General features: G+C 51.1%; 1 protein-coding gene across 4 annotated transcripts in view; it reads left to right on the top strand.

The window, feature by feature from the left end:
• The first annotated feature begins 713 nt into the window (after nucleotides 1-713).
• DELE1 (DAP3 binding cell death enhancer 1) overlaps nucleotides 714-27,877 on the top strand; it is a 36,138-nt gene continuing 8,974 nt past the window's right edge. For 3 of the 4 annotated variants that reach the window (XR_004646953.1, XR_004646954.1, XM_034780252.1), the window contains exons 1-10: nucleotides 714-873; nucleotides 3,251-3,377; nucleotides 10,231-10,351; nucleotides 10,913-11,048; nucleotides 11,492-11,635; nucleotides 15,162-15,223; nucleotides 17,204-17,321; nucleotides 17,882-18,024; nucleotides 20,270-20,428; nucleotides 25,995-26,087. Coding sequence is in view for 2 of the 4 variants with exons in the window: in XM_034780252.1 (XP_034636143.1) it covers nucleotides 843-873; nucleotides 3,251-3,377; nucleotides 10,231-10,351; nucleotides 10,913-11,048; nucleotides 11,492-11,635; nucleotides 15,162-15,223; nucleotides 17,204-17,321; nucleotides 17,882-18,024; nucleotides 20,270-20,428; nucleotides 25,995-26,087 (1,134 nt within the window). In the remaining 2 variants the exon portion in view is untranslated. The remainder of the gene's footprint in view (nucleotides 874-3,250; nucleotides 3,378-10,230; nucleotides 10,352-10,912; nucleotides 11,049-11,491; nucleotides 11,636-15,161; nucleotides 15,224-17,203; nucleotides 17,322-17,881; nucleotides 18,025-20,269; nucleotides 20,429-25,994; nucleotides 26,088-27,877) is intronic. The other variant, XM_034780253.1, reaches the window with a different exon arrangement.

Here is a 27,877-nt window from a genome sequence, read left to right on the forward strand (position 1 = left end):
TTAGCCCCAGTGACCAGGAATGCATGAGGTAAGCCCATGCCCAGACTTGACCCCCCCCAAACCCAGAGCCCCCTCCTGCACTCCAAATCCCTCACCCCCAGCCCCATCCCAGAGCCTGCACCCCCAGCCCAGAACCCATACCCCCGCCACACCTCAACCCCCTGCCTCAACCCACAACCCCCTCCCACCCTCCAAATCCCTCAACCCTTCCCTGAAGTATGGAGCCCCCTCCTGTACCCCAAACCCTTATCCCAACCCTAGAACCTCACCCCCTCCTGCACCCCAGGGAGGGGGAAATGTAATAAATTGGGGTCAGGGCCTCAGAGAAAGGATGGGGCAAAGGTGTTTAGTTTTGTGCCATTAGAAAGTTAGGAACCCTAGCCACCATCACCTGGGTGAATGGGCTCCTGCTCCAGCCACCCACCGGTCCTACAGGGCCCCACAGCCCGCACGTTGCCAGTCTCCGAGCGAGTGGGGCCGATTGGCCTGCAACCTCAGGTTCTCTCAGCTGTCTGTCTCTCCAGGGCCCGGGATTTCCTCTCTATGGCATATGGCTCCTCTAGCCTATGTGCCTCCTTTATGGTTCTGGCTTAGTCTATTCTAGATACTGCCTCTCTATGGTTCCTCTGGTCTACACACCTTATTTATGGTTTCGGAGGCGTTCTATCCTTCACACACCCTCTCTGGTGTGTCCCATCTAGCCTTCACACTGCCTCTCTATGGGCTCATTTGGCTCCCTCTAGTCCTCACTTTCCTTCTCCATGGTTTCTGCGGGGCCCTCTAGCCCTGACGCCTCCTCTCCGTAGTCTCTCGCGTGGTGGCGTCTGAGACCCGGGACCGAGATGTGGCGGCTGCCGGGACTGCTGAGCCGAGGTCAGGGCTCTGGAGCGGGGCTCTCACACCCGCTGTGTATCGCGAGAGTCGCGACAGGGCCGGGCCGGTGCTCGGCAGCGCTGCTAGGGCGGGTCTAGACGATGTCCTGACGCCCGCAGCGGGGGGCAGCCTGGGCGCAGGCACAGCCCGGCGAGCCCTGCCCCACACTCCTGGGGCGCCAGCAGCCCGGCCGGGCAGCTCCTGCCCCCAGCGCGGCGGGGATGGGACAGGCTGCGCGGAGCTGCCGCTGGGGCGGGGCGGGGCTGGAAGGGCTGGCCCGGCGCGGCCCGGCCTGGCCAACTTCCCACCGCAAGGTCGCATTTTCTTCTTAGCAAGTCTCCATAGACTCCCCCGCGCTGGCTGTCTCAACTCCTATCCTGAACCCTTAACGTTCCCAGAGCCCATCCGGGCCGTCCAGCCCTGTAATCCGGTCCTAGCAATCAGCCTCCCCAGCCCGGGCCTGAGCTTCCTTCCCTGCCTGTCGCTGGCTCGGTAAAGCGGTGCTCAGGCCTCAGTGGCTCAATCACACGTGCAGTGTTGGTTAGTGTAATAAATAAAAAGGGGGGGGGGGGAAGAGAGCTCTCTTTCATGAGCACCCAGCCGGTTAGCTATAAAGTCCCTCTTAGTGGCTGTTTTCTGCTTACTTTACCTGTAAAGGGTTAACAAAGTTCCCCAAGTAAAGGAAAAGGAATGAGCATCTGACCAAAAGAGCCAATGGGAGGCTAGAACTTTTTTAATGGGGGTAAAAAAAACCCTTGAGCCACAAGTCAAAATAAAGAAATAAACCTAATTGTGTCTACTTAAACATACCTTGTCCAATGATTTCTTCTAGGTATGGAAGATGAATTTTTATATCTGGTTCAAGCCTTGCATCGCATTACTGCTTGTAGCATTGATGCTCTGTGTCTCCTCCTCCAGAGAACGACAGACAAAAAGGAAGGTTTTTTCCCCCCATTTTAAAAAGTTCTAGCTTCCCATTGGCTGTTTTGGTCAGGTGCCCACTCCTTTTCCTTTACCTGGAAGGGAGCTTCCCACCCTCACCCCCTTTTATTTATTACATGCTCACTACGCTGTGGCAGTTCTCTAGTAAATTCAAGTACTTGCTAAATTTCCATTTCAATTAACCCTCAATTCAAAATACCCCATTTTTAGGGAACTTTATGTAGGGTTACCATATTTCAACGATCAAAAAAGAGGATGGGAGGAGCCCCGCCCCTGTCCTGCCCTAGCTCCGCCCCTGCCCCTTCCACTCCCTCCCACTTCCCACCCCCCTCAGAACCCCCAACCCTCCTCCCCCACTGCCCCCTGACTGCCTCCTCCTGGGACCCCTCCCCTAACTGCCCCCAGGACTCCACCCCCTACCTAAGCCTCCCTGCTCCTTGTCCCCTGACTGCCCCTTCCTGAGACCCTCCCCTCATCCTAAGTGGCCCCCTAGGACCCTACCCCCTACCTGTCCCCTGACTGCCCCAACCCTTATCCACACCCCCACCCCCAGACAGACACCAGGGACTTCCATGCCCCATCCAACCACTCCCCACCCCCTGACAGCCCCCCCGAACTCCCGACCCATCCAACCCTGCTCCCTGTCTCTTGACTGCTCCCTCCAGAACCTCCCTGCCTCTTCTCCGACCCCCTGGCCCCCTTACCGTGCTGCTCAGAATAGAGTGCTGCAGAGCGGCGCTGGGCAGCAGGGGAGGGGGAGCAGGGGGAGGAGCTCCAGACTGCTGGAGGCCCGATGTGAGTGGCACAATCCGGCCGGCTGCCCTGTCAGCCGCGCATGCTCTGCATGGGGGGGAAATCTGGACATTTACAAATTCCCCCCGGAGGCTATTTTTAACTCAAAAAAGCCGGACATGTCTGGGAGAATCCGGACAAATGGTAACCCTACTTTATGACCGCCACGGCAGAAGCATAACAGAGCCACTGCTGCCCACATTGCTTGAGCCAGTTTTGGTTGCAATCCGTCCTTCCTCTTTAGATGGACGCTGAGGCTGGGAACTTCTGTCCCAAACAAGATAGTTCCTGGAAGTTCCACACCAAGTGGGGATTAGACTGGAAATGCTCCGACAGCTTCCACTTCAGGCTGCTTGATCCCCAAATAACTAAAGATGGGGGCTTGACTTTCCTTGTGCTAGCACCAGTTCACTCCTGAAGGGAATGGAGAATGAGGTCTCTGGCTCCTTGTGGAGCAGAATGCATGCCAGTGAGGCAGCACAGACATCCTTATGTAGCCAGACCCAATGTTCCCGAGGGGACAGAGCATGTCCTAATGCTGGGGAGGCTGCTCTGTCCTCAAGCTACATGCTGGAGTGTCTGGAATCTCCTCCCAGCAGAATCCCAATGCATTGGTCCCCTCTCCTTCTAACTCCACATGCAGCCCTTCACCGCCTCCATGCGCTGAATGCTTCAAGCTCTATCCATGGGATCCCAACCCTTCCCAGCAATGAGGAGCTCTGGAACGCCACCTCAGCACTCAGTGCTGGACAGACTCCATCTGAACAGAGGTGAGAATGGGTAGCCTTCCAATGGGGGAAGCAGGGAGGAGACCTGGGCAGCCCCTACAGTGGCTAGAATGCAGAATACAGTGGCTAGAATGCAGAATGAGGGTCAGGGAACCCAGGGAGAGCCCTGCAGAGCCCACATGTCCCATTCTGTGTTGGGGGAGAGGCAATTGAGGGCTCTCCCATAGTCCTCAGTGCCCACTATGCCTGTAGGCAGCAGGGAAGCAGCTTTTGGGGGTCTGCATGGACTGGACTTCTTAGCCAAAGGCAAGAACTGTAAAGGGGAGTCCTGGGGAATGGTTCCTATTTGGGTTTGGCCTGGTCATACCATCCCTTCACCTCAGCCAGTGTTGGAGACAGCAGCAAACATGCCCCAAAGGCCATCCTGTTCTCAGGAACTGCAATATGAAATCCCTTTTCCTGATGGTGATCTAAGGAATTGCTGAAGTCATCGTATTTTAATCCAGGTCCTGGTTTTCTCTCTGTTTTTCCCTTCTTATAACCTAACTCAGCTTCACCTCTGGTCCCAGGCTCCTACCCCATGTCTTTCTCCCTCCTGCCACAGGCAGAGTTCCAGTGTAGTCCCCTCTCCCTGTGTCTCTTCCCCTCCTGCCTTAGATGTCCACACTAGGGAGAGTGTTCTAGCTAAACCCTTTGCATACCCTCCGGAGTTCAGTATGGGTGGCATGCATTTGACTGAGTGAGGTGTCCATGGTGCTCTGGAACCCCTTTGGCCAGCCTGTGCAGGCCCAAGGTCTGGGTGCATGCCTGCTCTCTTCCCGAGCACTCCCACTGGTGAGTCATACTGGTGCTGCAGCATGGGTCTGACAGTGTGCCACAGCCTCTCTGCCTGTGCTGCACTCTGGCCATGTCTACACAGGAACCTCATCACCACCATTTGCAGTAGGTGCTGCTCCAAAGCTGCAGTGAAGTTGGAGCTCTGCCATCTTATCATGCAACTTTGCCTACTCAGAGTAGAACTAGACACCAGGGTAGTGCTTGCCTGCTGCTGCTCCCCCAGCAGCAGTGAATGGCACCCAGTGCTAGTGCAGCTGCTTTATGCCTCACACACTCTCTTCTCCACTCCTCTCCTCTCCCCTCCAGTCCTGTGTTGCCCTTTGCCTCATCTTCCTGAGGATGGTGATTTACTGATATGAAGCTGCTGTCTGAGTGCCTGGAAACAATGTAAATGTTCCACAGTGGCTCTCCCAACTCAACCCCCCCATGCATGACCCATTTAAGGCTGTATACATGCCTGGAAAACATTACTGAGCACTGCTGGCCTGAAGACTGAGCCTAGTGGCTCGGTGCAATGGGCATGTCATCAGCACACCAGCCAGTATAGTCTGGCAAACTACCAGCAGGGTTAGAATTTACATACAACTTGTGTTTGCTGCTGGCGATTGGATGCCCAGGTGCTCTTAGCTGATGAGGGCAAGGATCCAATGCTGTGGGGCCAGGACCCTTCTCACTGGCCTTGATGCAGGATTAGGTGATGAGGTCCTTATGGCCCAGTCTTATTGGAAAACCTGGGAGGGGGGAAGAAATAGGTGTCCCAGGGAAATAGGACAGGGCTAGGGAAGGGTTTAGAGTGGCTGCTCTTCCAACCCAGGGGGAACAGAGGGTGAGGGGTTCAAAATTCAGTAGTGCTTAAGATTGAATTTTGAAACTGAAATGATCCCAGAGAAATCAGGGTGAGAAAGGTTCACGCAGCTCAAGCAAAGCCTCAAGTTGCTAAAATGTTGCAGGAGTTTCCATCCGTTTCTCCCCCTGGCACACGCTTGTTTCTGTCTGTATCCCCCTGTCACCACCCCTCCCCACCAGTTCTGTCGCTGATGGCCCTGGGTTTCATAGAGTAAAAATTTTAAGGCCATTAGAGCATGTAGTCTGACCTGTATAACACAGGCCCTTGAATTCCACCCAGTTACTTCTATATTGAGTCCAGCAACTTGTATTTAGCTAAAGCATCTTTCAGAAAGACAGCCAGCCTGGATTTGAAGCCATCAAGTGATGAAGAATTCACAATTTCTTTTCCTCTCTAGTTTGTTTCAATGGTTTATAACCTCACTGTCTTAAAAATCTGCGCTTTATTTCTATTTTAAACGTCTGGCCTTATCTTCCAGCCATTGGTTCTTGTTTTGCCTTTCTCTGCTAGATTAAAGAGTGCTTTAGTACCCAGTGTCTCAGTCTTCTTTGTGATAACTTTAAACAGACTGATCTCTTTGAGTCTGGCACTGTAAGGCATTTTGTTCAGCCCTTACATCATTTTATGGCTCTCTTCTGCATCCTTTCCAATTTTTCAACACTTTTAAAATGCAGACACTGAAAATGGATGTAGTATTCCATATCGGTCTCACCAATGTCCTATACAAAGATAAAATCATCTTCCTGCTCTCTACACTCATGTTTATATCTCCAAGGACTGTATTGGCCCTTTTGCCACAGCATCACACTGGGAGCTCATGTTGAGTTACTTGTCAACTATGACCCCTAAATCCTTGTCAGAGTCCCTGCTTTCCAGGATATGCTCCCCAGGGCTTTGGACGGAGCCCGGAGCTGGAGCGCGGAGCAGTGGAGCTGCAGGTTTTTGCCCAGAGCTGGAGCAAAGCTGGAGCAGAGCTGTAGCAGTCACTATTGGTGCCGGAGCGGAGCTGGAGCAGAGCAATTCAAAAATTTGATTGCTCCAAATCCCTGGCCTCCCTTAGTCTGTAGGTCTGACCTGTATTCCTCCTTCCTACACGTATAACTTTCTATTTGGCTGTATTAAAAAGCATTCTATTTGAATGGTCCTAGCTTACTAAGTGATCCAGGTTGTTCTGTATGGCTACCTTGTCCTCATCATTATATGCCACTTTGTCAGTCTCTTTGTAATCTTCAAATCTGATCAGTGGGTTTTTTATATTTTCTTCCTGGTCTTTATAAAGATATTGAATGGTGTTGGGCCTAATATCTATCCCTGCAGAACTTCACTAGAAATACCCCCTTCCAGGATGATCTGTCAGTTAGCCAGTTCTTAATCCTTTTAGTGTGGCTTGATATTGTATAGTGCTCATTTTAAAATCAGAATGTTGTGACATACCAAGGTACAATCCAGACCAATGAGTATCTGTCACCCCTGCCCTGTAACCTGGGGTGCCCTTTGCACTGCTTTGCTGCTGGAGCCGCCAACCTGGACTGCTCACAAACAGCCTGCAGTATGTAAGTCACTCCCAGCTATGTCTGTGTGTGCTGCAGTCAGCCAGCCACCTCTTGGCTCTTACCAGCCTTAAAGAGTCCACAGGGTGAGCCCAGCACATTCCCAGTCCCAGATCTTTCCCCAGAAACATATATCTGTGCTGTCCAGCCATCTCCTGGACAGTGCAAATATATTGAGTCTGTTCTTCTTTTGAAAAAATAATATGCACACAACTTGTTACCCCAAATGGTGTTCCCGGACATTCCAGCGAACACATTAAAACAAGTTTATTAACTACAGAGAAAAAGATTGTAAGTGAGTACAAGTTATGAAGTGTAAAAGTCAGAATTGCTTACAAGAAAAATAAAGGTAGAATGCTATCTGGGTGCCCAACCTAACTTTGCTTTGAATCTAATATACACCTCTACCCCGATATAACACGACCCGATATAACATGAATTCGGATACAATGCAGTAAAGCAGCGCTCCGGGGGGGGGGGGGGGGGGGCGGCGCACTCCAATGGATCAAAGCAAGTTCGATATAAAGCAGTTTCACCTATAACACGGTAAGATTTTTTGGCTCCCGAGGACAGCGTTATATCGGGGTAGAGGTGTAGTTTGTTTTCTCACCACATGCTTTCAGCACTCTTACTAACCAAACTCATAGGTCGGGACCCTCCCCCAGAATCCAACAGCTGCCTCCTTTGTCTCTTCAGGTGCAGAGAAAGCAATAGGCAGGGAGAGAGAGAGGGGTGCCTAGGATGTTTGTCCTAACTTTTTATAGTTTCAGTCCCCTCTTGAAAAACATTTCTAGCTGAGACCCAGAAGACAAAGAGTCTGTGTGGAAGGATATTCCCTGCTGGGCTTTTTTCCACATGTTTGAACTTCTTTGTTTTCTCTCCTTGCTTGATTTACTACTTAAATCGAAATTAAGCCAAGTAGACATTCCTTCCTTTATTTAGGACAGACCTGACTTCTATCTGGGCAGAGCTGTGTGATTTGGAACATTTAGGCTATGTCTGCACTACAGACCTTACAGCGACACAGTAATGCTGCAGCTGTGCCACTGTAAGGTCTCCCGTATAACTGCTCTATGCCAACAGGAGAGAGTTCTGTCATCGGCATAATTAAATCACCACCAATGAGCGGCAATAGCTGTGTCAGCAGGAGAGCGTCTCCCATTGACATAGTGCTGTCCACATCAGCGCTTCTGTCAGTGAAATTTGTCGGTCAGGGGAGGTGTTTTTTTTGCATCCCGACCGATAAAAGTTTTTCCAACAAAAGTGCTAGTATAGACATAGCCTTAATAACATCATACGAGGGAATCTTAGAACTTCATATATAATGTTGCCACACATTTTATCAGGACAATACTGACCGGCAAATTGAGTTTTCAAATGATACCTTACAAGGCATACTTTGTACAAAGATTATTACAATAGTGTATTGGATGTGAACATAGGAGTGTATTATATCATAGTGGTACTAAGTCAAACTCTTTCTGAACAAAAACCAGTATGTTACATCTGTGCAGTTACCTGTATCAGCCAAACTTGTCATCTCATCAAAGAATGAAATCAGGTTTGCTTGACAAGACCCGTTCTCCATAAACCACTTTGACTGGCCTTAATTGTGTTAACCTCCTTTAATTCTTTAGTCATTGAATCCCAGCTCAGCATTTCCATTATTTTGTATGGGACTGATGTCTGACTAACTGGCTTATAGTTACCCAGATCAACCCCCTTGCCCATTTTCAATATTGACACAACATTAGCACTCTTCCAGTCTTCTGGAGTTTCCCCAGTATTCTAAGATTTGTTAAAAAATAAAATCAGCAGGCCACAGATATCTTCAGCCAACCCTTTTAGGAATGTTGGTTGCAAGTTATCTGGGCCAGATGATTTAAAAATATCTGTCCTTAGTAGATGTAGTTTAATATCCTTTTTAGTTACTAATGTACTGGAAAGTACTTCCTCATCCTAATGTTATGTGAGTGTGTCATTCTGCTTCTTTCCAAACACAGAACAGAAACATTTATTTAACGCTTCTGCCTTATCTGCATCATCATTAACAATTTTACCATCTCCATATAGTGACAGGCCTACGCCATTGCTTGGATACTTTTGTACCTAATATACTTTAAAAAATTCTTTCATACTGTCCATATGAAGTCCTGTCAACCATGGATTTTTTCCATCTTTAGCTTCCCTTATATTTCTGCACATCATAACTTTTGATTCATAATGATTGTCTATTTCCCCTTTTCCCATTTGTTATATGTTGCTTTTTTATATCTAATTGCTGCCTTGATTTTGCCACTGAACCAGGATGGGTTAGCCAATGTTGTCCTTTTGGGTTAGAAAATTGTAATGTTTAGAAATTAACGATGTTCCCTGATGCATCCTGTGACATGGGCATCAGGAGACATGGATGGGAATGGTGGGTTGGAGCTGTGCTGGGCACAGAGAAAATGGCAGGGTTAGGAAGGGGTGAGGTTATGTTTCATTCCCATGGCCTACTGCTGGCTCCCTGGGAGCAGGGTTAAGGGGAGTCAAGACCCCACACCTGCCAGCTCTGTCCCTGTACCTCCAGTAGCAAGCCTCCAGAGAAACTGAGCTGGTAGCTGCTCTCCTGACACAGCTTTAGCACCAGCTCCATGTTCACTCCTTTTCATGCTTATACTTTGGGGCCTAATAGCTTGGGAGTCCCCTTAAATGATGCCAAGTTTCCCACATAGCACATTATACAGGCATTCAACTGGCAGGTCAATTTTCATGCGACCCTGCTCTTGCAGATAGGTCATTTTGAGGGGGCTGCATCTCAGGAACCTCTGTGCAAATGCCCCCAGATTTGTTCTCTTTAGTCTATTGCTGGTCCCTACCTGACATTCACATTTTCAAGTCAATCTAACCCTGCATGTACATTTTAAAACAGGCTGATAAACAGAGCCAGGTCATTGTTGGGTGTGTATGGATGGGAGTGCCTTATCCTGGGAACCACCTGACCTAATGACCCTGTGTTTGTGCCATAACCCCTGGTCTGAAGTGAGTTTCAGGCTGATCTGTAGAACTGAGCGCGCTAACGAACATGTGCAGTGGCTTCCTGTCTCCACTCCGGATTGTTGCATGCAGTAGCTCAGTACACCGCTGGGAGAACCAGAATGGGGACATCTCTACACTACAGTAAACCACCCAGGTCTGGCCTATGTCAGCTGACTCGGGATTATAGTAGCTCAGTTTAGTGCTGGGAGAACCAGAATGAAAGTCCAGTAACTTGAAATATTGGTTTACCAGACTGGTTCTTGGTGCTGGACACTAGTTTGGATCAAGAAGTCCTACAATGCTAGTTTTATGTGGCTCATGGCCATAGTTTTTTCCCCAGGTCTTTGCCAAAAGCCTCATAACCTGAAAATTTTAAAAGCAGGTTGGGAAGGGTGGAGTCCTGTATTTCCTGAACCCCTGCATCAATGGACCTCAGATTTGCACTGCAAACCCAGCCTCAGGTCTCCAATCAGACTTTTTTGTCTGCCTTGCATTGTAGAGCCCTTTGAAAATTCAGATCTAAATAGAAAACTCTGGTTGACTTAACTGTGGTGTGGGTTGGGCCCCTGTAGTCTAGAGAGCTCATTATCTCACCCAGTTTTGCAGGGAAAGGAGTTTTACATTATTGTTTGTTTTCCAGTTATTTTCTCTCACCTAGTTGGCAGAGTGGACGGGGTCGAGATGATTGGGAGCAAGGGAATGCGCAGCGACCCTTCTTGAACTTGCAGCCTCACTACACAGTCCTGGATGCCTTCACCTGGGTGAGGGACAGTCTCTTCTGGTGTGGGGGGAGGGAGCTGCAACCAAAACATGCCTCTATAAAGGGACTGTGGCCAAGGCACCTGTGAGGAGGGAGTTGGCGGAGCTGTAGCTGGGGGGTGGGAGGGAACTGTGATCAAGATGTCTCCTGCAGGGATGTGGGTAGTTGGAGGGAAGAAGCTGTGGCTAGATGGGATGCTGTGGAACTGTGACCCAGAAGCCCTGCAGAGGTGTGTGGGATGGACACCCTGTGGGAATGGGGTGGGCAGCTGAGTTGGATGGGGAGCAGCAGATGGAATGCTCTCCGGGAGTGAGGTGGGAGCTGAGCCTGGGATGCCCTGCGGGAATGGGGTGGGGAGTCAGGGATGTCTGGGGAGCTGTGGATGGGATGCGTATGGCAGTGTGAAGGGAAGTTGCAGCTGGGATGCTGTGTAGGTGGGGAGCTGTGGGCAGGATGCTCTGCTGTGTCTGGGCACCCAATGGAAAGGGAGAGCTGTGTGCTGCAGGGAGGGGAGAGAGGAAGGGGTGGTTGTTTTCTCTGACTTGTCTTGTCCTTCCTTTAGGGCGCACTAGCTGTGCTTGTTCTGCAGTTGGCCAGGCAGATCCCATGGCTGAGCCCCGTGCCAGGGGCAGGAAGAGAGGATGGGCATCCCCGTGTGGGTGGGCTCCTCTCTTCTCTGCTGCCCCATCAGCACTCAGGTCAGTTCTGCCTCCTGCAGGAGGACGGGGGCCCAGGGTGACTGTCGGTTGAGAGTCTCTGCTGTGGGAGCGCTGTAAGGGTACAGGGAGGGCTGTGCTGCCCCTGTGCAAAAGGCACCTGTCAGTCTGAAATTGGGAGCCAGCAGGGTGTGAAGTCCTGTGAGCCTGGGGGTCATGTCGCTGGGAAATACCCTATCCCTTCACACTGGCTTGGGCACCTTCTGGGTTGAGACACACAAAGCAGGTTCCTTGTGTTCCCTGCCCATGACTCTGGAGTTCTCTCTTCTTCTGCCCTTTGGCCCCATGCTCAGAGATGGGAGAGCTCTGAGCAAATGCTCAGGGGGCCCCAGGCACTGCAAACATTGAGGGGCGACCCCAGGCATGTCCCACAGGTGACATCCTGCATGGCTTTCAGGTGTTGGGGCTTGTCCTCTGTGTTTCAGTGCCAGCTGCAGGCTCATCCAGTTGCCACAGTAACCAAAAGGTGCCCTGCTTCCTGCTGGGAGGAATTCCAGACGCTGCACCAGAGAATCCATCCCCTGGCATCCCCTCAGGGCAAGGAAAGCCTCAGCTCTGCCCAGAAACAGGTACCAGCCCAGGGTGTATGGGGTAGGGTACCCAAGGCAGAGGGATATTTTGGGAGTCTCAAGGAGCCCAGAGTGCAGGGTGTCTCCTGGAGGTGGGGAAGGAGCCTATGGTGCAATTGAGGGTGGGTTTGATTGGCCTTGGCACCTGGGATTCTGCGTCCAGTTTGGTGTCCTTGCTTCAGAAGGGGTGTTGACTTGGAAAGGGTCCAGGAAAGAGCCTCAAGAGCAATTAGAAACCTGCCTCACAGTCAGAATTGTAGGGAGTCCCATCTTTTTAGCTCAGGGGTTCTCAAACTGGGGATCAGGACCCCTCAGGGGTCACAACATCATTACAAGGGGGGTCGCGAGCTGTCAACTTCCACCCCAAACCCCGCTTGCCTCCAGCATTTATAATGATATTAAATATATTAAAAAGGGTGTTTAATTTATTAGGGGGGTCGCACTCAGAGGCCTGTTATGTGAAAGGAGTCGCCAGTAAAAATGTTTGAGACTCACTGCTTTAGCTTATCCCAGGTTAGGAGATAACTTTGATCATGAGCAGCTTGTTGTGCACAAGGAGATTTTGGAGAGGGAGGACTCCTATGCAGGAGTCAAAAGCAGCAGGATCCACTGGCTGGGAGCGTAAAACAGACAAATCTATAGTGGAAATAGATCGCATGTTTTTAACAGTGAGGGAATTGACCATTGGGAAAATTGCTCTCAGGTTGCGATGGATTTTGCATTCTCTGAGCCAGCTGTGGGAGCATGGGATCTCACCCGGCTTTATAGTGCCACTATGATTCCTAGTAATCCTGTACACAATGAAATCATCATTGCAACCTCCCCATGCCACCTTCTGCCCATTCCCAAGCGCTCCTGCTGTTCAGGAGAGGATGTATGGGTGCCAGCGGAGGGGGAAGGCATCTGCCAAGAAGGACCTGGGAAGAAGGGTGCTAGCAGCAGAACGGCCTCATCCTCACAGCCAAATCCCTCCCTCTGTGAGGGTCATGGCAAGGGGCTGTAAGGAAACAGCTGTGTTTTCCCAACAAGGCTGGGCAGTGGTGGGGAGAGTGAGGAAGTGCTGCAGGCCCCTCTCAGTTCATTGTGGGGCTGGTGGGAGAGGAAGCGCTGCGGGCTCCTGTCAGTTTGCTGTGGGAGGGGTGGGCCTGCAGAAGAGCTGCATCCCCTAACGGTTTGCTGTAGGGGGCAGTGAAAGTGGTGTGTGTTGGAGGGTTACCTGCCAGTGAGCCATCATTGGGTCTTGCTGTTGTAGCCATGTCAGTCCCAGGATATTAGAGAGACAAGATGGGTGAGATAATATATTTTACTGGACCCACTTCTGCTGGTGAGAGAGACAAGTTTTTGAGCCACAGAGCTCTTTTTCAGGTCTTTGAAAGGAACTCCCAGTGTCACAGCAAAATGGAATGTCAACAGATTGTTTAGAAAGAAAGAAATCTGATGAGGTTCAACAAGGACAAGTGCAGAGTCCTGCACTTAGGAAGAAAGAATCCCATGTACCGCTACAGGCTGGGGACCAACTGGCTAAGCAGCAGTTCTGCAGAAAAGGATCTGGGGATTACAGTGGACGAGAAGCTGGATATGAGTTAGCAGTGTCCCCTTGTTGCCAAGAAGGCCAACAGCATATTGGGCTGTATTAGTAGGAGCATTGCCAGCAGATTGAGGGAAGTGAATATTCCCTTCTATTCGGCACAGGCCACACCTGGAGTATTGCGTCCAGATTTGGTCCCCCCACTACAGAAGGGATGTGGACAAATGGGAGAGAGTCCAGCGGAAGGCAATGAAAATTATTAGGGGGCTGGGGCACATAATTTACAAGGAGAGGCTGAGGGAACTGGGGTTATTTAGTCCGCACAAGAAAACAGTGAGGGGGGATTTGATAGCAGCCTTCAACTACCTGAAGGGGGATTCCAAAGAGGATGGATCTAGACTGTTCTCAGTGGTGGCAGATGACAGAACAAGAACAAGTTGCAGTGTGGGAGGTTTAGGCTGGATATTAGGAAACACTATTTCACTAGGAGAGTGGTGAAGCACTGGAATGGGTTACCTAGGGAGGTGGTGGAATCTCCATCCTTAGAGGTTTTTAAGGCCCGGCTTGACAAAGCCCTGACTGGGATGATTTAGTTGGGGTTGGTCCTACTCTGAGCAGGGGATTGGACTAGATGACCTCCTGAGGTCTCTTCCAACCCTAAGATTCTATGATTAACATAAGTCGTTAACACACTTTGTATTAAACCATTCAAGGTGAAGTGGCCTGTTAACCCCCCTGTACTCATAAGACAAAAAGAGGATATTAATGGGTTACAAATTGTTGTAATGAGCCATACATCCAGATAACCCATCATGGCAGTTTCTCCATGTGGAGAGCTGATGTCACTAAGAAGAGGAGGATTCATAGATTCCAAAGCCAGAAGGGACCATTGTGATCATCTAGTCTAGTGGTGGGCAACCTGCGGCGTCCCATCAGGGCAATCCGCTGGCAGGCCGCAAGACAGTTTGTTTACATTGACCATCCGCAGGCACGGCTGCCCACAGCTCCCAGTGGCCACAGTTCACCGTTCCTGGTCAATGGGAGCTGCGGGAAGCGCAGCCAGCACGTCCCTGCGGCCCGCGCCACTTCCTGCAGCTCCCATTGGCCAGGAACAGCGAACCGCAGCTACTGGGAGCTGCGTGCGGCCATGCCTGTGGACGGTCAGTGTAAACAAACTGTCTCACGGCCAACCAGCGGATTACTCTGACGGGCCGCAGATCGCCCACTACTGATCTAGTCTAACCCACTATATAACACAGGCCAGAGACTTCCCCAAAACAATTCCAGTTGGAACTAGGGCATATGTTCCAGTTCCTGATGTCAGTGAGTGTGAGGCTGTGTCTGTGAGTGCCCTGGAGCAGTGGTGCATCAAGGAGGGACGCTGGTGACATAATCCAGAATACTGCTACAGAAAGGTGTTCACTGAATGGCTAGCTACCTGTTCAGTATATATTCTCACTGCGGTCTCTGCCTTATTTGCTGCTACCATCCAAACCCCACACTGAACACAGCAGAATTCATTGCTTCCTGGCACTTGTCACTCCAGTGTTTGAGCACTTCACAGTCCAGTTTGTATTCACAATGCCTGTAAGGCGGTCAGGGGTTATCATCTCTGCTTTACAGATGAGGCACAGGAAGATTAAAGTCAAAAGTGTTCATTAATTTTGGATGCCTGATTTTTAGAGTACACAGCATTACATAGCACTTTTTGTGTTCAAAGCACAGCTCCTGTTGAGTTCAGTTACAGCTGGGGGTGTTCAGAGCTTCTGCAAATCAGACCCAAAGGGCTCAGGTTGGGCACCCAGGAAATGAGGAACACACAATGAGTGTGAAAGTTTGGTTGCAGTGATTTGCCTGGCATCCTATAGGAACTCTATTGCAGAATAGGGATAGGATTCAATTCTCCAGAGCGGGGTGGAGTGGAAGGAGGGAGGCAGAAGGGTTGTAGGATTACTGGTCTGTCTCAGGCCCATGTCTCACCCTGATCTCTCATTGCAGGGGAGCGTCCATTCCCTGAGAGCTGCAGCACCAGCCTGGGACCAGCCCACTGCAGTGCACAGGTACAGTCTCTTTGTTTCTCTGTGGGTCTTTGGCTTTAGAAGGAGCTTGTCCCAAAGCACATAGTCAGTGCTCTTTCCAGTACAGCCTGACTGATGCACCATATCCCGGGAGAGTCATGGTCACAGAGCAGGAGTCATAGCTATGGCACTTCCACCCCCTTTCCACAGATTGTGTGTAGTGGCATCCTGCCCTAGGAGTCTGCACAGCACACACACTAGTGCTGTGGGAACGCCCTACCGATAGGGCCTAGTCGGGATCGGGATCAGGACCTAAACCGCACAGCAAACTATCAAGGTGCAGGTGCGCAGCCACAGGGGCCTGGACTGGAGAGGAGTAAGGTAGGGGGCGTGCAGGAATGCGGCGGGGAGAGGCGCCTCTCCCACAGCCCCAGCCCCAGAGCTGCCACAGTGGGGAGAGGCACTTCTCCCCCACAGCAGCCTGCACCCCTAAACCCCTCATCCCTAGCCCCACCTCAGAGCCCCCAACCAGAGCTCACACACACACACACACCCCGCACCCGAACCCTCTGATCCAACCCTGAGCCCCCTCCCGCACCTCAAATCCCTAATCCCCGGTCCCACTCCAGAGCCTGCACCCCAACCCTTTGCCCCAGCCCTGAGCCCCTCCCACACTGAACCCCTCAGCCCCACCTCTGCCACACATCACCTCCATATTGGTGCACATAACAAAATTCATTCCGCACATGGATGTAAAAAATTAGAGGAAACATTGATCAGGACCCCATTGTACGTACATATCACACAAAGTGCACTCAAATAACATTAAAGTTGCGAACTCAAGCACAAAAAATTAGGAAATATCAGAATCAAGACTGCCTTAGTTCAAGACCTCTTCCTGTATCTGTATTATTGTACTGTCTTTAATTACATACTTCTGCACTATTTTTTCCCTCCCCTGTGGCTGAGCTGGCTCTGCAGGGCCCTGAGGGATGGACCCAGCTCCCTGTTCCATGGCTGGGCTGGCTCTGCAGGGCTTGCAGGAGTGAAAAGATCCCTATATTTCTGTTTACTGAGGGTTGCTCTGACTGACAGGTGGGAAGCAAACCTGTTGGAATCCATCCTTCCTCTCCTGATTAGAACTGCATTGTAAATAGTAGTGTGGAGCTAATCTGAAATTAGCTGAAGTGTGCACTGCTGCCACTTGGTGGCACCAAACTGTATCCTAGATACTAGGAAACAATTACTCCAAGCCTGATTCCCTCCCACTCCTGACTAGGCAAATTAGGGGATGCTGCTAATTAGCAGGGAAATTAGGAAAAAGCCATAAAACAAGGACAATGGGGAAGGATTTATTTAGCTGACAGGCTATTTAAGTTTGAATGATGTAGAGTGCCAGGAAATGGGCTGCTCCACGTTCGCTGTAGGGAGATGCTGCCTATGCTGCTGAACCTGACCTAGGAAGGGGAGGAGCGGGTGGTATTTCTGTGTGGGAGAGTTACTGACTGCCTTTTCAAGGTTCTCCTGGATTCTACTGACCTGCTGCTGAGTAAGAGGTGGCACAGCGCTCCCCTAGCCTGAGGGGTCTGCCCCGGGCTGGAGAAGGGTCTAGATGGCACTGTGCTGGGGGAATGTCGATGCGGCTACCCCGGTCTGAGGAGCCTGTATGGGACCCAGGGAATGTTGAGCTGGAACCTCTGGCTTGCAAGGGCTGTTTGGGTGGGCTAGGGGAGCGTTGAGGTGGCTTACCTGGCCTGAGGAGCTATTTGGGGTTGGAGGTGCTTCGATGCAGCTCCCCAGCCTGAGGGTGCTGAGCAGGGTGGCGTTGGGGGGCTGTTGAGACTGGTGGGGAGCTCCGTGGCCTGATGGGGCTCGTGGGGAGGTTTAGAGCACAAACGCCACTACACCCTAGTTTGGTATAATGTGGCCCTAATGTGGGGAGGTGCTCTGGCAGCCATGACAGGAGCTGTCCTGAGACTTGAGGGGGTTTGCTAACACTCCTCTAATTCCCTTCCCTCCTAGGGGCTGTCATTTTCCACTCTGCAGGGGAAGCCAGCACAGCAGGAACGCCTGGAGGAAGCAGCTACCCAGCTGCAGGAGGTGTTCCGGGTCAGCGTTTCCACTGCGCTCAATATCCGTGGTAACGTGGACCGGGCTTCATTGTGTCCTATACTGCAGATATCAGGAATAGAGACAGGGACACCCACACACCCTCTCCTTTTTGGAGGACCTCAAATATGTTGGGAAGCCTCTTGCTATTGTAGTCTATGGAATCTGCAGCACTAGTAATGGTTCCCAGGTGTTCTTTGTGTGAGTTGGCTGTTGTCACGGTCCCATTACCTGTCCAGAGGGTGGAGTTCCTGCAACCATTGTTAGGCTTTTCAGATTCTTCTGTGCCACCTCTTACTGGCATTCACCCTGCTTTGCCATTAACTCTGGGAAATGAAATGACAGGAAACCTGGAGCATTGGAGAGGCTGGTGATGAGGCCAGAGAACCCCTCCCTTAACATAGGGTCGGGTCATTGGTCCCTGCCACCTCCTAAACTCCATGGCTTGAGGTGGGGCAGGGCCAAGAGTTGGCAAACTTGGCAGGATGCAGTGAGGCCAGCTGCCATGGGTGGGGCACGATGAGTTCCATGATCCTGTCCTGCCTGCTGCCTTTATGCTGCTTTGCTGAACATGCACTGTTCCCTCCCCAGGGATTGAGAGTGTGAGTGATGGCCACTACAGGGCAGCCTATTCCTGCTTCAAGCTGGCAGCAGATCGGGGCTACAGCAAAGCCCAGTTCAACGTGGGCCTGTGTTATGAGCATGGCAGAGGCACGGAGAAAGACCTGGCAAAGGTACCTGGTGGCATGCAGAGAGAGAGAGAGACACACACACACATAGACACCTACCAGGAGGCTGGGGGAGCGCTATTAGCCCTGTTTCACAGCAGCATGAGTAGGAGCAGTGATGGGGAAGGAGTGCCTGTGAGACACTTCGCTCCAAAGTCCCTTGCCGCAGGGAGCAAGGCGCTGTTCCCATCTATACCCTTGTGTGCATTGGTGAATGCCTGTCAGTGCAGGGGTACCCCGCAACCCTTGGGTGTGTGTGGGGGCCCTCAGAAGTCCTGGGTAGGAAGTAGAGCCCTGTGCAGGACTATTTTTTTAATCCCACTGTTCAGATCCACAGTACCCACTATCACATTGTTTCTTGAATTTTTATTCCGCTCCTGCTATTATGGCAGTGGATCCTGTGGGACCCGCGGGATTCCAGTCCCACTGCAGGACTCTAAATTGTCCCAGCAATGGCTGGATGTGCTGCTCTCAGCAGATGTTTCCCCACCGGCACCCACCCACTCCCTACATCCCCATGCAATGGGATGGGGACCGCCCAACCAGCCCAAATCACCCATACAGTGGGGTCAGAGTCCTCATGCCCTCCTATGAGGGGATGAGCAGCCCCTGTGTCTTCCCTTCCCCACGCAAAGGGATTAGAAACCCCCATCCCTCCATGCAAATGGCTGAAGAGCCACTGCATTATCATGCTAAGGGGATGGAAGGCCTCCATGCCCTGCCATCTCCAGCCATAGATAGTTTGGCAATGGGGGCTCTCCCTTACTTCTGCACTGCTGCTGGCAGCAGCACTGCCTTCAGAGCTGGGGGCCAGAGTGCAGCCACTGCTGGCTGGGGTGTTTATGTTTGTGGTGATGGAGGACTGTTTTTTTTAATCCTGCTCCCATCCCGCCCCGCAGTACCCACTCCCACCTGCTCCCGCATTGTTCCTTGAATTTTTATCCCACTCCAGCTATTATGGCAGCGGGTCCTGTAGGACCCGCAGGATTCCAGTCCCGTTGCTGGGCTCTAGCGGGAGGTATTGTAGACATAAATGCAAACTATTAATTATTCCAGCCAGGAAACTCCTAGGAGGGAAGGTTAGGGCTGCAGAGTCAAACACCTTCCCATCAGGAGATGCTAAAGCTAAGGCTGCACGTGTGCCAGTGTAGGCTTTAATTGCATGGGTGCCTAGGGAAGACTGCCCCTCATGGGAGGAGACTTGGCTCCTTTGCAGCCCTGTCCTTTTCAAATATACCTTCCCAGGCCCTGTTCCATACACTTATATATGCAGCATTAGTAGTGGCTGGGAGAGTACTGGGGAATCCTGTTACCATACGGTACATATGTAAAACACCACCACATGTGCAGGAGCCATGTCCTGCCTGGACCACCTCCCAGCAGCTTTGTGTGGGTGCACTGAGATGCACATCTTGAACCCAGGGAGTATTGTTTGTAGGAGTGCCCCTGCTGTGGCTATTTTGTGCCACTCAGCTGGTGCAAAGGAACTGCAAAACCAGCTTAGTTGGGCATTGTGCCAGTCCCAAGGCATAGAAGAATCTGGTGTAGCTGGCCCTATGCCACCCGCTATGGAATAGGGGTTGTGGCTAGGAAAAGAGGGAATGGGTGCAGTCCCCAGCTGCCAATCATCCCACTTCCCTACTTTCACTCTCCTATGTGAGCAGTTGCTGCAGCTAGCACAGGGCTGTAATGTGATGGCATTTGGATGGTAGGATGGGTATGATTGAGTATGGGGCAGTAGTGCAGGCATGTGCTGTGTGTGCTTGGGGTTGAGTTGTTCCTGAGGGATGGTGCACACTTGGGGAGAGAGAGGCTGCATGTCTCCCATAGTCAGTTCTCTCCCTGATGATCATACCCAAGAAGCAGGATCTCACCCGAATAGTCTTATGTTTCATAGAAGCATAGAATATCAGGGTTGGAAGGGACCTCAGGAGGTCATCTAGTCCAACTCCCTGCTCAAAGCAGGACCAATCCCCAACTAAATCTGGTGCATGTCTGGGATCTGCAGGGCACTGAGTATGAAGGAGGCTGCACAGTTAGGGAGGGTATTTCTGCTAATGGCTGCCTGGGGGAGTATGCATAGCTTGTGATGAGAACCGGCAAGGGGGTTTGGATGCAGATGCATGCTATGGTGTCCTTGCCAGGCTGGGTAAGTATTGGAGAGTGGCAGCCTCCTCACAAAGATGCCTGGGACAACGCGGCCTGGCATGCATACCTCCGGGCGCTCATGATGGTGTTTCTCTGTTTCCAGGCAGCTCTCTATTACCATCGTGCAGCCAGCAATGGGCACCCCACGGCCCAGTACCGCTATGCCAGGTTCCTCTTACGCCATGGGCTCAACGCTGAAGGGGCTGACATGCAGAAGGCTGTGACTCTGCTGGAGCAGGCAGCAGCAGCAGGGCTAGTGGAGGTGAGTGTCTGTAGCACATGAGTTATTGCTAAGGCTGAGTGTTTGAGTAGCATGGAGCCACCAGGGAACCCCCTCTGCACAGCACTGGGTCCTCTGTAGGGCAGTGTCCATGGGGTTGCTGGAAACCCTGCCTGTGTCCTTGCTCCCCCCCTCCAATATACGGGGCATGCCAGAGTCAGCTAGCTGCAGTGACGCATTAGCATCACCTCCTCAGCAAGGTTTGTTCCTGCCCTTGTATTTTTAGGCGTGTAGAAGCCTTGGGGTTTGGCACTATGCTAGGTTGTTTTGGCTCCTGTGTGTCAAAGTTGTGGTGAGCTTTCCCCACTCCAGTGTGCAGCTCTTTGTTCAGGTAAGTCCAAGCCCCCTGCTCCCACTATGGTGCTAGGCCTGTGGTGGACATGCACACTCAGTGCCTTTTCTGTCAGCATTGATTCCCCTTGGATTAGGCCTTTACTAAGCTCAAACAAGGAGAGAGACCGGAGGAGCCAGCTGTCGATAGGCCCTCAAAGAGGGCTCCTCCCCAATGCCGAGCATCCAGGAGTCGGTGTCAAGGTCTTGGTCCTGCACTGTGGATTCTCACACCAGCAGCCTTTTATATTCCATGCCCAGAAGACGCTTGCCAATAGGGACACATCCCCCTTTCAGCTGCCAAGCAGAGACCCATGACAGCGATCTGCACAAAGGCAACCAGAAGGCAAAGGACAGGTCTCACTATCACTGTCTGTCTCAGCTCACATGATGGTGTGTCCATCATCACATCAGACTCACCACTTCTCATCTTTTCTGGGCAGAGAGCTGCTTGGGATGTTGCCACAGCAGGGAGTGCTCAGACACTCACTAACCAGTGCTCAGATCTTGGAATGGGGAGTCACTCTGGTGCAATAGCACAGAATGCCACCTGCAGCCATCTCTGCTCCTGGGGCAGAAACAGCCCTGGGTCTCTAGCAGACCCACTCCTCCTGGACTGAAACCAGGCAGCCCCCAGTCCTCGTTACCAGCAGTGGACCGGGCCAAGGTGCTGCTCTCTTCCCAATATGGACTTTTCCAACCTGCTGGACCTGCCACTGGATTCTTTGGTCCAACCTGGATCTGCTGTCTCATGGGTAGAGCCAGATTCTGCATCCTGCCCTGAGTCTGAGCCGGATGCTGCTTGACCCACTGAGATTTCAGCCTTCCACCCACCAGACAGGACTTTACCATGTCCTCTCACCTACAGTTATAACATTCTGACTTCTTCAGGAACCACCTCCATACTGGAACATCAATGTGACACCGCCCCAGTCATTGTCGGGGTATCATCATTTCTCTCACTGAAGACTGAATTCCTTCTGGGAATCACATTGGCCTGGAAAGTCTGAGATACAGGCACTACTGGTTCACCCAGCCTATGCGGTGCCCTCTAAAGACAAGGTGGTACCTATGCCCACACCCTAAAATCCATCAAAGATGTCCTCCAGTTTCTACCAACCAATCAGTCCATCAATCTACCTGTATTTTTCCTAAAGCCCCAGTCACTTTGGTTCCCTGCAGTTTCAAATCAGCACTGTGATGCTGGCGGGCCAGGCACCAGCTTGAGCCAAGGCCCCTAGGTCTCAACTGAACACTGATCAATATATAGCTGGAACCAGTTTGGCTCCACCTGTGTGTTGATATTGTTAAAATAGGTATTAGAATTATAAGAATGTGTTTAGTGTTCAGACTTTATGCTTTTAAGTTGCTGCCTGCATTAATCTCACTTATAATACCTGTAACCCCTGTTCTAAGGTAATGTTTAAGTGTTTCATAGACTCATAGAAGATTAGGGTTGGAAGAGACCTCAGGAGGTCATCTAGTCCCAACCCCCTGCTCAAAGCAGGACCAACCCCAACTAAATCATCCCACTCAGGGGCTTTGTCAATCCGGGCCTTAAAAACCTCTAAGGAAGGAGATTCCACTACCTCCCTAGGTAACCCATTCCAGTGCTTCACTACTGGAATTAGATTTTCCTAGTATCCAACGTAGACCTCTCCCACTGCAATTTGAGACCATTGCTCCTTGTTCTGTCATCTGCTCCCATTGAGAACAGCCGAGCTCCATCCTCTTTGGAACCCTCCTTCAGGTAGTTTGTTCTGTATGTAAATCACCAGAGAGGAAAGAGACACTGAGTGTGAAATACTAGTTTCCAACAAGAGGTGTTATCTGTTGCCCAGCAAAGGAGGCCCATCAATGCCTGATGAACTACTGTGGAACATCAGAGGACAAAAGACTTTGTTGATTGCCCTTTTCTCCCCCCCCCCGCCTTCTCTCCCCCCAAGGGGAGACAAACAAGTGAATTCCTCCCAACAGCCAAATTTGCAACTTAAAGCAGAAGGGGGAAGGAATAAAAGCACTATCAAGTATCTTTTATGCTGCTTGGTTTCTGAGGGGCAAGGATTACTAAGCATAAACAAAAGATCCCCAGTGTTTGGCCTGGGTTAGCCCAAAAGGACACATAGAGCTTGCTTATTATAGAAGCTTCTATTACTTTTTGAAATTTAAGATTGGAACTGATTTTTATGTATATATGTTTAACCTTTTGAATAACACTCTTATTTCCTTTTCATAGTTAATAAATCTTTAGCTAGTTTATTATAGGACTGGCTACAAGCTTTGTCTTCAGTGTGAAATTGAATGTGCACCAGGGTAAGTGACTGGTTCTTTAGGACTGGTTATAACCTGAATATTGCTGTGATCTTTGGTGTAAGGGACCATGTGTCACAAAGGCAGGCTCTGGGTAGCAAGATAGATCAGAGTACCCAAGGGGACTGTCTGTAACTCCATGTTAAGGCTATAGTTTAGGTTATAGTGCTTGAGGAGTTCACACTTGAGTGGTGAAATCTAAGTATAGAACTCATAACCAATTTGGGGTTTGTGCCCTTTTTCTTAACAGTCTTCCCTGAGGTTGGTACTTATGGTCTTGAGTCACTGCAGGACAGCTTGACAAGCACTGCAAGCCCCTCACCTCTCCACTGCAAAGGGACCCTTCACTGTGTTTATCCAACCACCAGACGATATCCTTCTCCTGTTCCCTTTTTCCCCGCTTGTGCAGCATGGCTTAGTGCAGGGAGAACCCAGACTTCAGGGATGGTAAAAAAATTGTAATCTGCCAAAGAAGAAAGGACTGCTGTGACTAATTTTTCTACAGACAACAAAAGTTTTCTACAACTGTGTTCTGTCCCCTTCTTTCTCAAACCTAACTCCCCGGCCCTGTTCTGCTTGTCTCCTACTTGTAAAGGGGCAGTAAGATCAGTGGGGTAGGAGAAGCACTGAAACTGTGTAATCTTCCAGGGGACAAAAGACTGCTGTGACTAACTTTAGACAACCAACTATAAGTTTTCTACAACTTTCCCTTCCCCAGTCAGGAGCTGTGTAACCCATCCACTCCCATCCCTCAGTCTGCTCAGCGCTGGGACCATTGCAACCTGACCACTGGCTGAGAAACACAGAGACACAGGAGGCTGGGGAGATTGAGGAGAGGATTGTGAGCCACTCCAGACTCTGTACTGGGAGCCCATGACAGCATCCAGACAAGCTTCTTGTAGAAGGGATAGCTCAGTGATTTGAGCATTGGCCTGCTAAACCCAGGGTTGTGAGTTCAATCCTTAAGGGGGCCACTTAGGGATCTGGGGAAAAATTGGTACTTGGTCCTGCTAGTGAAGGCAGGAGGCTGGACTCAATGACCTTTCGGGGTCCCTTCCAGTTCTATGAGATAGGTATATCTCCATATATTAAGGGGCATGTACAGCGAACCCTCCTGGAGTGATTGTTCAAATCTTTAGCCCTCTTGCATTTGAACTCAAGAGCTTGATACATTCCAGGCACTAGGCCAGAGTCTGCTGAATGCCTGCCTGGTCCTACTTCCATGACGTTTCCTGGTACAGGTGCATGTTCCTGCCACTGCAGGTGACATTGTGGAAGATGGTGTACTCCAACCACATGTTGATTGACACCCAGGTGTGGTCGTTGGACCAAGTGAGTGCTCTTGGAGCAGGATCCATTTTCACCTGGATTGATCTGTGCACCAGGAAGCTGTTCTTATGTGGTTAGTGCGGCTCACGACCACTGGTGAAAACAGGGGGACCCGGGACCTTTATAGATTGGGTAAGAGTCAGGAAGAAAAGAGTTCAGTACATTGTGGGAATGGGGGTGGAGGACTTTTACCCCTGTCCATACTGCAAACTGGCAGTCATATGGAGCTATGCCACAGCCTGCAGTGTGTACTTAGCCACAGCCTGCAGTGTGTACTTACCCACTGCCGTCAATGGTGCTAGCCTTATACGTGCCTTTTACTCGCCTTCAGACGTGATTGTGAGGTTTAGGTGTGGACAATAGGGTTATGGCATAACCAAGTGCAGACATACCAACTGTCTGAACAGGATGAAGGAGTTTCATAAATAACTTAGATTGTAGCGCCTGGGGATAGTACAAGGGGTCAGTAAAGTTCCACACAGACTCCTTCCAAGGAGATTACATTTGCACTTTCTTGCTATGAAGTAGCTAGGATCCCGGTACTAGAAAAAGAGCACATGCCACCAGACTGCATGCTTTCGAAATGCCTTCACTTCTGAGTTATTAGAACATGCAAGGTTATTATCTGGAGTTCCAGCCACACATGCCCCTGGCCAAGTTCACCAGATTTAGCCTCTAGGACCTAAACCAACCTGCAATCTTAACTCTCAACTGAGACTCCTAAACCTCGCTTCATTGAAGCCTTGCAAATCCCCACAAGGAGGGATTCCTGCAGGCTATGCTTGAAGGAAGAACAGTTACTTACCCAGTAATTGTAGTTCTCTGACATGACTCACCTGCATGAATCTATGCTCCCTTCCCTCCTTTTCTATTAGTTTGGGGTTTTATCAAAGTGGTGATTCTGTGGCAGGCACTGAGTTGTATTTGGGGCTCTGCTCCCTCATATGTATCTTCAGATGGGGGAGGACATGGCAGTATATAGGAACGGTATATGCCAGCTCCAGGGACACTGCTTCCCAGAAAGTTCAGAGCATCTGCGTTGTGTGGAGCACTCCATGCTGGCGGTGTTCAAACACGCATAGCTACTGTATAAGTGACAATCTGTAGGGTTTGGGGTAACAGCTCATGGTCAGGACTCCTCCATGGTCATGCACACATGTGGCTCTGTTTGCCCAGGGCAGTGGAGTATGAGAGCGTAACCTGGGTGTTAGTGCAGTGGTTTTATTGCAAAGTAAAGGGTATTTACCTCCAAGCACCCTGCTTCGGAGCCTTTTGCCTTTTTTTTTATACAGTTGTGCCTTCCTCATTTTTATACACCTGTGGCTTCCTCATTTTTTCCATGACAGAGGCCCAGGTTTATCCTCTCGGGACAACCTCTTCCCCTTCCATGGGCTGTGCAGCAGGGAGGATGTTCTCCCCTCCAGTCTACTGGTGAACATCTTGCCTGTGGCACCGGAGACCATGGTTTGACACCCCACAGGGAGTGAGTCACTAGGCACACAGATACCATGGTGATGGGCATGATCTATAATAAAGTCAGATAATCCCTAGTGATTTGTGCTGTGTGGTTTTGCTGCAGGCACAGGCCTACCTTGGGGTGCTCTACATGAAGGGGCTGCAGTCTGCAAAGCAGAGGGCTCTGAAATACCTGTGGCTGGCGGCCAAGAATGGGGTAAGTGCTTTCTCTGCCTGCGGAAGGTGATAGTTGCTCTGGATTTGGGCTCGCTGGGTCTTCTCAATTGAGCTCAAAGGCCAGGAGCCAGGATTGCTGGAAGTGAGATTCTCTCTAAAAATTTGCAGTGTTTTTGTAGCTGTGTTGGTCCCAGGATATTAGAGACGAGGTGGGTGAGGTAATATCTTTTATTGGACTAGCTTCTGTTGGTAGAAGGGACCAGCTTTTGAGCATCACAGAGCTCTTCTTCAGATAAGGAGAAGGTAACCAGAGTGTCTAAGCTAAATACAAGATGGGACAGATTGTTAAGTGTAAGTGGTTCATACATGCTATAGTAGACCACTTAAAATTAAGTGGGCAATTAAGAGTTACCAATTGTTGTAATGAACCATAAAAACAGTGTCTCTGGGCATGTCTACACTACAAAATTAAGTCGAAATACAGCCACCACAGTAATTCAAGTGGTGGTTCGTGCCCACACGTGCTCCTTCTGTTGGTGGTGTGTGTCCTCACCCGGAGCACTTTCGCCCACTAAAGTGGGGCAGTATGGGGCACACACAGCTGGAGCCCCCTCACCCTGGGGCTGACAGCCCAAGCTCACAGCTGGAGCCTCCCTGTAAGCAGGCGCAGACTCACCCAGCGGTGCCTCCTGCTGGTCGTCCGTGGGAATGCTCTCCAGCCCTCTGGAGCGCCCTCTATTGGCCGGTGATCTGCTACCGCTGGGCCTGTGTCTCTCCCAGGACCCCGGTGTCCCTTTCTCAGATTGCACAGGGAAGCACCCAGAAATTGGGATACCAGAGCTAAGGGTGCATGTGCAGCCCTATGTATGTCCCCTTGTCCATGAGCAGAGCAATCATTAATGAACGGTCACACACAAAGGGTGCTTGTCCCACAGGACACCTTGCCTCCTGCAAAGAGGACACACTGAATTGTGAGGATTTACAAAGTCCTGTAAAGCTGTAGTGAGTGGCAACTCACAAGCAGCCCACAGCTCTGACTCAGCAGCCACAGCTCCCCATTGGCAACCTAAACACTATAGCTTGCCTGCCTGCCACACAATGGACAACCACACTACTGCTCAGTCAAGCCTAAAAGAGGATTGCGAGGAACTTCAGGAGATCAAATAAAGTTAAGCAAATAAGTAACACATAGGGACAATCTGGATTACCCAGATCCCAGATTTACTGACTGGCTCTTGAGTAAAAGTAGGGTTACCATATCTAATAAATAAAAAAAGAGGACCCTCCACGGGCCCTGGCCCCGCCCATTTCCCCACCCCTAGCCCCACCCCAACTCCGCCCCTTCCTCGCCCTAACTCCACCCCCTCCTCCCTCCCACTCCCAGCCACGGGGAAAGGGCTGCCCCAGCGCTACCGGCTTCAGGGTTTGCCAGGCAGCCCCCAGACCCTGCACCCCCAGCCGGCGCTTCCCCAGCGCAGCTGGAGCCTGGGAGGGGAAGCGCCCAGCCGGGGGCGCAGGGTCTGGAGGCTGCCCGGCAAACCGTGAAGCCGGTAGCGCTCGGGCTTTGGGCAGCCCCTATGCCTCCGGACCCTGCGCCCTCAGCCAGGCACTTCCCCTCCAGCCGCAGCGGCTCTGCTCCTCCCCGACTCTTCGGCTCTGTTTAAGAGCCGGGCTGCCTGAGCGCTACCGGCTTCAGGCAGCCCCCGTGCCTCCGGACCCTGCGCCGCCGGAGCCCGGGAGGGGAAGTGCCCGGCTGGGGGCGCAGGGTCTGGAGGCACGGGGGCTGCCCGAAGCCGGTAGCGCTTGGGCAGCCCGGCTCTTAAACAGAGC

This window comes from Trachemys scripta, chromosome 8, assembly GCF_013100865.1.
Source record: "Trachemys scripta elegans isolate TJP31775 chromosome 8, CAS_Tse_1.0, whole genome shotgun sequence".
Lineage (NCBI taxonomy): Eukaryota > Metazoa > Chordata > Testudines > Emydidae > Trachemys > Trachemys scripta.